General features: G+C 41.1%; 1 protein-coding gene across 2 annotated transcripts in view; it reads right to left on the minus strand.

Annotated features, from left to right (window-relative positions):
• The window catches only part of ppp3cb (protein phosphatase 3, catalytic subunit, beta isozyme), a 76,428-nt gene extending 70,939 nt beyond the window's left edge, over positions 1-5,489 (minus strand). Inside the window, exon 1 of one of the 2 annotated variants that reach the window (XM_088344471.1) lies at positions 5,136-5,489. In XM_088344471.1, coding sequence (XP_088200597.1) covers positions 5,136-5,178 — 43 coding nt within the window. In that variant the 5' untranslated portion in view covers positions 5,179-5,489. The remainder of the gene's footprint in view (positions 1-5,135) is intronic. The other variant, XM_088344470.1, reaches the window with a different exon arrangement.
• Between the last annotated feature and the right edge of the window lie 5,791 nt (positions 5,490-11,280).

Genomic DNA, 11,280 nt, shown 5'->3' on the forward strand with positions numbered 1-11,280 from the left:
CTAGGTGTGAATGAGCGAGTGAGGTGTCTGTCTCTGTGACTGGCTGGAAACCAGTTCAGGGTGTCCCTTGCCCACTGCCCGATGGGATGGGCTCCAGCACCCCCGCGACCCTACTGAGGATAAGCGGTGCAGATAATGGATTGATAAATGGATGGATGGATGGGATTCCCAGCCATACTCACAAAAGGGTTGTATCACAAGACAATTGCTTCTAGCTACATTTTCAACCAGCTTACCTTTTTTGTCTGCCATTATTTTTTCTCAGACCTCAAAAGAGATGTGAGGGAAACTGATACCGATACTAAGTATCGGATCGGGAAATCCCGACTGTCATCACACCAAAAACACATAAAAAGGATCATCACATTATGTGACTAATCGGGATTCCCAGCCATACTCACAAAAGGGTTGCATCACAAGCCAATTGCTTCTATCTACATTTTCAACCAGTTTCACCTTTTTTAGTCTGGCATTATTTTTTTTCTCAGACCTCACATGCAACATCAGGAGTTGTAATTTGATTCAGTGTGATTGAGTGTGATTCCGAAAGGTGCGAAAAGATCAATCTGGCTGATCTAGCAAGACTCCTTTGCGGCCTTTTCACAAAGTCTTCTCTCCCTCGCTCTCTCGCATCGCCCCCACACTGTCCATTCCTGTGAGGATGCTTCACCCTTGGGCTCCATCCCCTGTGCACTTCGGTCCAAAAAACAGCACTTAAATCTGCAACATGGGAACGGCTGAGCTTGTTCTCAGCAACAGGTGCTGTCTGTGTGACGGATGTCAGTGTCCCCCTTCACAGCAAACACGGTAAATCATTCTCACCGCGTGCGATGAATTACTTTGTGGTGTTGCTCTGCTTGAGGGGAGTAAATGTGCATTCTTGGCGTGAGCGTTATTAAGGCTAATGCATAAGAGTGTCGGCTGCATGATTTGTCAATGTGAAGGCAGCTGAGCTCTAGTGGCCCTGATGTTTACAACACCAAGAGAGGATAATCATATCATAAAAGAAGGGGAATAATTCAACCATCCATTTTCTGCACCACTTATCCTCACTAGGGTCGCGGGGGTGCTGGAGCCAATCCCAGCCATCTCGGGCAGAGGGCAGGTTACACCCTGAACTGTTTGCCAGTCAGTCGCAGGGCACAGAGACAGACAACTCACTCGCTCATTCACATCTAGGGAAAATTTGGACCAGCCAATTAACCTCACGTGCATGTTTTTGGAATCCAGGGGGGAAACCCTAGTGCAGGGAGGAAACCCATGCAGGCACGGGGATAACATGCAAACTCCACATGGGGAGGCAGAGGTACCTGGAATTGAACTCTGGACCTCCGCAACGTGTGGCTGCGCGCTAACCACCCAGCCGCTGTGGAAGGGAAATCAGTTAAGGAGAAAAGGTAACAAGTAAGCTTCAGGTTCGTCCGTTTTAAAATACAACTTAAAGAAAGATAGCCTTTTACAGATGACTCCTGAAAAGGTAAGGTTAGCCGCCATTACTGATCAGCAGTCAATTATAGAAAAGACCGACACATTTTTACCGGTTAGAAAACAGACACAACAATGATCTATCAAAAGAATAATGGATAACTTCATGTTGTGCTTAATGTTGATCTCTTTTAAAACCGGAATTATATGCTAAAAATGTAATGAACTATTTGTTTCTTTGTTTGTTTGTTTGTTTGTTTGTTTTTTGAATTATCACCAGTAGGCTTGTACCAGTAAACTTCTAAGGACGTTTTTTATAACTTGCAGAAAATTGATGGCTTTATGCTAACACTAACTACCACTGGTATCAAAACAATTCAATTCATCCACTCTGACAAAGGTTCTAACCACTCAAACCACTCAATTCTTCTTCTCAAATTTCTCTCCTTACAAAGTTTGTTTGTTTTTGCTACCCGTAGCAGCAAGATGACAGAAAACTAGCTCATGCTATGTAAAATAAATGCAAGAAAATCAACACACAGGTAAGACTATTTTTTAAAGCAAGTTTTTGAACTAGTTTCGCTTTTTGTTTAAATTGTATTTTTAATGAATTATTGTTTCCACCACCAGGGGATGCTGAAAATACACAATGTACCTTTAGAGGTGGAGTACGACATTTGAAGTGTCCTTAAAAAGTAAAAAGTTCAATATTTTCTCTATTAAGTACAGTGACAATGCCCAAGTAAGTTTAAAGAGCACCCATGTTTTACTTTTCACCACGCACGTCTACTTTTACCCTACTTTTCGCAGAGCTTTTCAGGGCGGGACACATTAAGTTTGAGGAATGGGGTATGAGGGTACTGGAGAGTGATGTCATGCTTGTCCACACAAGTTTAAAAATATATATATATATATATGTATATATATATATATATATATATATATTTGTCAGTATAGCATGAAAAATTGTGAAAGGAAGAAAAGGGCCTGCCTCAAGTCCAAACCCCAACCCAAACCGCAAGAAAGACACAAAAAGAGGAATGCACATACTTGCACGTGCATCAAGAACGAGCTGACTGAGTATGCAATTGATGACACAAGCCATATAGCTTGGGGCCTCAAACTATCATCCTGGGGGCTGCAGTTGTCCCCCTTCTGACTGTTCATGATGCATTCACCCAAACTTCTAAAATAGAGAAGCATCTTATAAAAGACAATGGTGTTATGTCAAGCACACACAGCCCCTCCCTCAACTTCGCCCCTGCCTGTCAAAGGCTCTCCCTTCCTCTATGAGGCAACCACTTATCCACAGTAAGGGAGGGGGGAATGTGGGCGAACCATTCAATAATATCAGCGAGTTCAGGAAATCCAGATCTGCCAGCTACACCCAGGCACTTGCACAAAAAGGCATTGTTTTGCACGCAACTCTCTATACAGGTGCATTTACTGTAAACAACTGCACGTATATAGTCAAACGGTCTACGTGCAAAACGCAAGTAACCCCCACCCCACACCAAAATAATACCACCCCGCCCACCCTCTCTTGAACCACACGTACGCACGGAATACCGGGGCATGCCCGAGCGACTCGTCCAGCTGTCAACTCCGCTTCTTCCGGCAGAGAGACCTTGTGACTTTATTACGAGTGGGTCGACCAAGCATCGTCGCATGTGACAGGGAAGCTGCGCGTGCGTGCCTGAAACATGTCAACCTCATAGTGGTTGCTATACAGTACAGTACGCGCGAAAAACCGTGCAAAGCATCCCTAGCATCCTCATCCCTCTTTTTCCTATAGGCAGCCACGCGTAAAGCACTCTTCCTCTCATCGCCACATTATATATTCCATAACCAAATGATGCAATAGCACCATTAGCTCGGCACGAATCGGCGTCGTCATCTCGAAGGGGGCTCTCTCATCCGCATCCGAGCGCATCCTCTCACTCCATTTTGTCTCTCATTTGACCGTCAGGGAAACATGAGGGGAAGCCAAGGAGGAGTCTCGAGGGGCAGCAAAAATGCAACCCACTCTATGACACGCGTGTTTTGAGGAAAAACGGGGTTCAAAAGGCCGTGGGGATGTCGCAAAAGAACGAAGGGATGCTGCACGCTCGGGCCGGAAAAGTTTTCCCCTGTTCTCTGGCGTCTATTGCCATCGATCACCTGACTGTCTAAAAATAACACTGAACCGCCGATGTAGGCCAGCCGTCGGAACATAAGCAGATGCGCGCATAACAACAACGCAGACAATAAAAAGAGCATATGATGGATAGAAATATAAAATAACACGAAAATCCCTCCCGTAACATAGCAGCATCCCTTTCCTTCTTCCCTCTTCTCGCCGTTGCAACATCATCCCTGCATCCACTTTGACGCTGCAGGGCAAAACACCGTTTATTTACCTTTATGTCTGCCTTTTGCTGTCATCCTCACGCCGTTTGTCGTTTCATTGGAACGAGATGCTCATATCTTCCCGTTCGCTGGCTCGTACTTCCCTCTATCACTCCGTGGGTGACTCTGGAGGGTATTATTCAGTGGCAGAAAACCACCACTAGGAGTAGCATTGCAAAACACCCGCCCCCTCCTCCTCCTTCGGAAATAGGGTATTGCCTCGCTTTGGAGTGAATTGTAATAAAATAACGTGGGGAAGACCCTGATTGTGTCCTGATGCGCCTGATACCCCCAACGACTCCCCCGCCTAATTCCACCACCTTGCTGTCAAACTCACTTGAGCTCAGGGGCCACATTGTAAAAAAATCTTTCTCGTATGATTCGGACTCTATTAAAGGAAAAGAGAGAGCAAGAGTAAAAGAAAAAGGTAGAGGGAGAGAGAGTGAGAGAGAGAGAGAGAGAGAGAGAGTGAGAGAGAGAGAGAGAGAGAGAGAGAGAGAGAGAGAAGAGCAAAGACATACAGAGAGTGAGAGGGAGGAAGAAAGATATAGGGAAATAGACGATAGAGAGAGAGTGAAAGATTGAATTAAAAGATACGGAAAGAGTGAGTGGTAGAAAGAGACAGAGAACGAAAGAGGGATATAGGAAAAAAGAGAAAAAGGAGGAGAGGGAAAAAGAACATTTAAGAGAGAGAGAGAGACGATAGAGTGGGTGAGAGAAAGAGAAATGAATACAGAGAAAAATAATAAAAGATAGATGAATTTAGTCGATATTTTGAAAAAGGAAGAAAGAGAGTAAGAGAGAGAGAGAGAGAGAGAGAGAGAGAGAGAGAGAGAGAGAGAGAGAGAGAGAGAGAGAGAGAGAGAGAGAGAGAGAGAGAGAGAGAGAGAGAGAGAGAGAGAGAAGAGCGACAGAAAGAAATACACCTACGGCTGATGATTTGGGAGTGGCACTTGGCTTTAGTGACATCAAGTGGTCACATTTAAAACTGCAGGTGGTTGTCTGCTGTTTTTTTTTCTCTTGAGCTTCAATCAGCATCTCCTCACAGGCTGGATTTAATCCGTCAGCGGACCTGACCCGGCCTGTGGGCTGCATGTTTAACACCCCTGACCTACCATTTCGCATCATATCCCGCCCTCTCCGAAAAGGTTGAACGGCAGGCACATGCACAATCACTTTATTGACTGAAAAGGTGCAACAATGCCAAGCAAAGAGGAACACAAGACAGCGTGCTTAGAGGGAGAACCAGACAGTAGGGAGGAGAGTGGGGGAGACTTGTGTACACAATGTACAGCTGATCGTGCATCATTCTCCATGCCTACATTTAATCAGCCGGTCCGCGGGACTTGCGTGGCAGCCAGACATCCCGGGGGACTGTGTGTATACTGTGTTTTTGGGGTTTCGTATCTTCTGTCACAACGTCTCCGGGTCCTCCTGCTGTTGATGCAAACGGCTGCAGTGGCATCACTCGGCGGAGTCTCGGTTTTCCCTCGGTCGGGGAGAACCAGATGTTGGTGCGGAGTCTTGGGGGTCGGGAAGGCAGAAAGCACACATATACTGCGGCGGCATTATAGTATTTTTGGTTTTGTTTTTGTTTGTAGGATGCAGATTCCAGAAACCCGGGCTCTACCTCTTGATCACGGCCCTGGAGTAGCAACGATGTTGCAGCTGGTCGGCAACACCCCAGAATGGCAAGAGAAGGAACTCCCACGCTTATTTACGCTCACGCTCGATTCTAAATGCGTTGGCACCCACGCACAGGGACAATACTGCCGTCCTGTGGAGGCTTACTTGAAGAACAGTGTTTTCTTAAACACGCACACACCGTACGGATAACTGAGCGCCTTTTACATTTTTTTTTATCGCTTGACGTTATTCTAGAGTGGGATAGAGAAATTAGGAATACTGTATACCGCTTCAAGAGTAGTATCAGCTAAATGAAGCCGAAAAAAATATATGGCAAATTCTTAGTACATACTATACGTGTCAACCTCAGCTGTGGGCGTAATAAGCCAATTTTGGGGATGCTCAAGCACCCTCAAATGAAACTAAGGCGACCCCAAATATTGTAACATTTTTCAATTGTTTTTTTCCTTAATAAAGGACAGGGTACGCTTAAATATGAGGAAAAACGCCAGATAAAAAAATAAAAAAGTAAGACAAAACAAACACATACCTGTCAAACTCCACGGCTCCATGCCCTTACAAACTGTCGTATTTTCCCTTACAAAATTCAAAATACTGTAATCTTATACCATATTTTTTTCCAAACGTGTTTATTTATGTAGTTTAACATTTTATATTGTACATGTGTTTCGTTATATCATAAATATTGTTAATTAACATTTTTTGTTACATACTGAGTTGCTCGACATGAATGAGATTTATTATAAAAAAAGTTCAAAAATGAAGTAGCTTGGACGTTCACTGTAGAAGGAAAAAATACATGCAAATATAATTAAATTATTGTTGGTAACAAACTGATTAAAGGGATAACCACAAACCTGTCTTTTTTTCATTTTCTCCTTTTAGACATACTTTTTTTTCTTAACTTCTTTATACAACATAATCATTTGTAATATAATGCATCAAAGCAAGTGAGCCATTTGAGAGCCGACTCTCTTTAATGTATTGAGCCGAAAAAGCCGGTTCTCTAAAAAGAGATGGACTTCCTTTCCCTACATCAAACTGCTCGCTTCGTTTGCAACGAAAAAAACGATATCGAGATGGAGGCTACCGCGGCGGACTGGTTTGACTTGATTGATTTGCCGTTTCGTGATAGTCGGTGTATACCGAATGGTACCCATCATTGACAAATTTACGTTTTTCCGTACATATTTTCTCGTACGTCGTACACGTCTTAAAATGCATATTAACGTACTTTGTACGGCAAAACCGTACAGGTTGATAGGTATGCAAACATGTGAACAACGCAGTGCCGGAAATATTCCACTGCGTTGAAATGGTTCAGTCTATTCAATTCCTAACTTCGCGTCAAGATGTATTCTGATAATTGTGTACTTTCTCCTCATCAATTCACCACATTATCATCACACTTTGATGGATTATCTATAAATCATTTACTATTTTAAAAAGTTATGAATTTATACTGATTTTGACTATACTGCATCATTTTCTTGGTAATAAAACAGCTTTTGTTTGAGAACATGGAGGTCGATTGTGTATTTATTATTCTATTATTTATTACTTATTCAAATGACTAAATTAATATTTTGAATGACTGAAATACAGTGCATCCGGAAAGTATTCACAGCCCTTCACTGTTTCCACATTTTGTTATGTTACAGCCAAATTCCAAATTGTATTAATTTAATCTCTTATTCCAAAATTCGACAGAAAATACTCCATTATGACAATGTGAAAAAGTTTTTTTTTTTTTTTTTACTTTTTTTGAATTTATTAAAAATAGAAAACTAAGAAATCACATTTACATAAGTATTCACAGCCTTGCCTTGAAGCTCAAAATTGAGCTCAGGTGCATCTTTTTTCCACTGATCATCCTTGAGATCTACAGCTTAATTGGAGTCCACCTGCAGTAAATTCAGTTGATTGGACATGATTTGTCAAGGCACACACCTGTCTATATAAGGTCCCACAGTTGAGTGTGCATGTCAGAGCACAAACACCAAGCATGAAGTCAAAAGAATTGTCTGTAGACCTGCGAGACAGGATTGTCTTGAGGCACGAATCTGGGGAAAGATACAGAAAAATTTCTGCTGCTTTGAAGGTCCCAAAGAGCACAGTGGCCTCCATAATTCGTAAATGGAAGACACTTGGAACCACCAGGACTCTTCCTAGCGCTGGCCGGCCTTCTAAACTGAGTGATCGGGGAAGAAGGGCCTTAGTCAGGGAGGTGACCAAGAACCCGATGGTCACTCTGTCAGAGCTCCAGTGTTCCTCTGTGGAGAGAGGAGAGCCTTCCAGAAGGACAACCATCTCTGCAGCAATCCACCAATCAGGCCTGTATGGTAGAGTGGACAGACGAAAGCAACCCCTTAGTAAAAGGAACATGGAAGCCCGTCTGGAATTTGCCAAAAAGCCCCTGAATGACTCTCAGACCATGAGAAACAAAATTCTCAGGTCTGATGAGACAAAGATTGAACTCTTTGGTGTGAATGCCAGGTGCCATGTTTGCAGGAAACCAGGCACCGCTCATCACCAGGCCAATACCATCCCTACAGTGAAGCATGGTGGTGGCAGCATCATGCTTTGGGGATGTTTTTCAGCAGCAGGAACTGGCAGACTAGTCAGGATAGAAAGAAAAATGAATGCAGCAATATATAGAGATATCCTGGATGAAAACCTGCTCCAGAGCGCTCTTGACCTCAGGCTGGGGCGAAGGTTCATTTTTCAGCAGGACAACGACCAAAAGCACACAACCAAGATCTCAAAAGATTGGCTTCAGAACCACTCAGTGAATGTCCTGGAGTGGCCCAGCCAGAGTCCAGACTTGAATCCGATCGAACATCTCTGGAGAGATCTGAAAATGGCTGTGCACAAATGTCTCCCATCCAACCTGATTGAGCTTGAGACTTATTGCAAAGAAGAATGGGCAAAACTGCCTAAAGATAGGTGTGCTAAACTTGTGGGATCATATTCAAAAAGACTTGAGGCTGTATTTGCTGCCAAAGGTGGATCAACAAAGTATTAAGCAAAGGCTGTGAATACTTATGTAAATGTTATTTCTTAGTTTTCTATTTTTAATAAATTCAAAAAAAGGAAAAAAAAAAACTTTTTCACATTGTCATAATGGAATATTTTGTATCGAATTTTGAGATAAGAGATTAAATTAATACAATTTGGAATGAGGCTGTAACATAACAAAATGTGGAAAGAGTGAAGCGCTGTGAATACTTTCCGGATGCACTGTATGTTTGTATGAGGCTGTTGGCGGAAAACTGTTCATTTTTTGTCTTTGTCAGTACTGGTATTACTGGTATTACTGGTGTTACGTTTTACCACAGTCGGTGAAATGTATATGTATATATGTATATATATATATATATATATATATATATATATATATATATATATATATATATATATATATATATATATATATATATATAGGTCTTGGGAACCTCCTGTGTCGGTTCAAATCCAGCTACAGGACTTCCTGTGCGGAGTTTGTATGTTCTCCCCGTGCTTGCGTGGGTTTCCTCTGGGCACTCCAGTTTCCTCCCACATTCCAAGGACATGCATTTCAGGTGGATTGGCCGGTCCAAATTGTCTCAAGGTGTGAATGAGCGAGCGAGTTGTCTGTCCCTGTGTGCCCTGCGATTAGCTGGCAACCAGTTCAGGGTGTCCCCTGCCCACTACCCGATGATTGCTGGGATGGGCTCCAGCACCTCCAGGACCCTACTGAGAACAAGCGGTGCAGCTAATGATATATATATATATATATATATATATATATATATATATATATATATATATATATATATATATATATATATATATATATATATATATATATATATATATATATATATTGTGTTTACTATTTGTGTTCTAACTCTGGTGCTTAATATCCCATTGCAAACAAATGTGTATGTTGACACCTCTCACGGCATAGAAAGGAAAGTGACAACTGCTATTCCATAAAAACAGTGTTGAACTGTAACTGGGGTACACAGTGAGTTACAATAAGAACATCAACCAGCAAATTTCAGATAATACTCAAGGTTACCAACTTATGAATATGCTGCACCTCTGCATCAGAAAAGCTTTTGCTTCTGCCAATATTATTTTCAGCAGTACTTCAGGAAAAAAATAAATTCATTTTCCAAGTTAGTTCATTCACACTTTTAAAGGCCAAGTCCGGCCTAAGAGAAGGTTTTCTACGACCTGAAGTTATATTGATTCACTATTGTATTATACACTAAGTCAAGTCATGTTTATTTGTATAGCTCTTAATCACGAAGAGTCTCATAGGGCTGCACAGACCACATATTATTGAAATCCCTAGACTATTATGACACCATTCCCTGATCTAAAACCTACATGAGGGCAAATAATACATATATTATCAACATAAAATATAGGTTATTCGTATGCTGTAGAATAGAAGTGTGTTTTAAGCTTAAATTTAAACATTTACACTTAGGTTGCAGATGGAATTCCAGGGGCAAGAGCATTCCACAGCCTAAAGATTGTGTATTTTTGTTTTGAACAAAGTGTTGTTTTTGGTTAATACATTTTTTTCACCTTGCTTTATTTAAATCCAATGAAAAAATATTAAAGTTGAATCAATGATAGAAAATTGCTTTTATTTTTTTTTCTTTGAAGAAAACGTTGCTTCCTTCACTAAAATAAAAATTAAAGGCCACATATGGTGCCTAATAATAAATATCATCTTCTCCCATTTCATTTTCATGTTTTGGGTCTTTTCATACTAAATAAAGGTATTTCAATCGTATCATCTTTGAAATTAATAATTTACCAACAGAGACATAAGAGAGCATTGCATTTTTATTTGATCATATTTGAATAGATTTGCTAGGTTTGCAGTAGGTTCAATTAGATTCACAAGACTGTATATGTAATTTCAAAAATGTTCAACGATTCGATCAGTCTCGCCCTTGTTCTGAGCCTGTTCTGTTTATTTTGCACTCTGTCCATTTGACTCTGATATCACAGTGTTCGATTATTTTGGATATAAGAAGATTCACTTAAGTTCAATAGACCAGTGGCTCGCAACCTTTTCTGTACCACAAATTGGTTTAATGCCTGACAGTGTGCTTGCGGCCAAGCTCTTTCCCATAATGCTCCAATACAACGTTGTACAATGTAATAATTACATAATGGCACCATAAGTAAAAATAGTATTATAATGAGAGAAAATCTAATATTTTTCTGGACATTATCTGTTTGTGTAGATTAGATGCGCTGTTAATGGTTAGGATTTGCCGCTCTTATATATTGACTTTGACACACCTTTGCAAAGAATTCATGTGCTTGTTGATTTATTCTATTGTTATTATCATAGGCCTGTTTTGGGGGGATCTCGAGCACCCTGAAATACAACCCAAGTACCGCAAAAAATTATAGGATTTTAAAAACTATTTATGTCCTTAATAAAGGGTAGGATAGGCTTATATATGATGAAAATGCTAGCTAAAATATAAAAAAGTAAAACAAAACAAAAATGTAAACCACGCAGCGTTGGAAATACTCCACTGCCTTGTTGACAATATTTGTGTATAATTTGTTATTGCAACATCCATTGCAGCCTGGTCATCCTTGAAGGGGGATTACCCCATGTGCGGTGCCTTCTCAAGGTGTCTTAATTTTCCTCATGGTTTTTGAGTTTTCCTTGCCCTCATGTAGGTCTAAGATCAGGGGATGGTGAAATAATAGTCTGTGGTTTGCAATAATCTGTGGTCTGTGCAGCCCTTTGAGACTCTTTGTGATTAAGGGCTTTACAAATAAACATGACTAGACTTG

This window comes from Urocampus carinirostris, chromosome 9 (assembly GCF_059441175.1).
Source record: "Urocampus carinirostris isolate Australia breed hairy pipefish chromosome 9, RoL_Ucar_1.0, whole genome shotgun sequence".
In the NCBI taxonomy this organism is placed as follows: Eukaryota; Metazoa; Chordata; class Actinopteri; order Syngnathiformes; family Syngnathidae; genus Urocampus; species Urocampus carinirostris.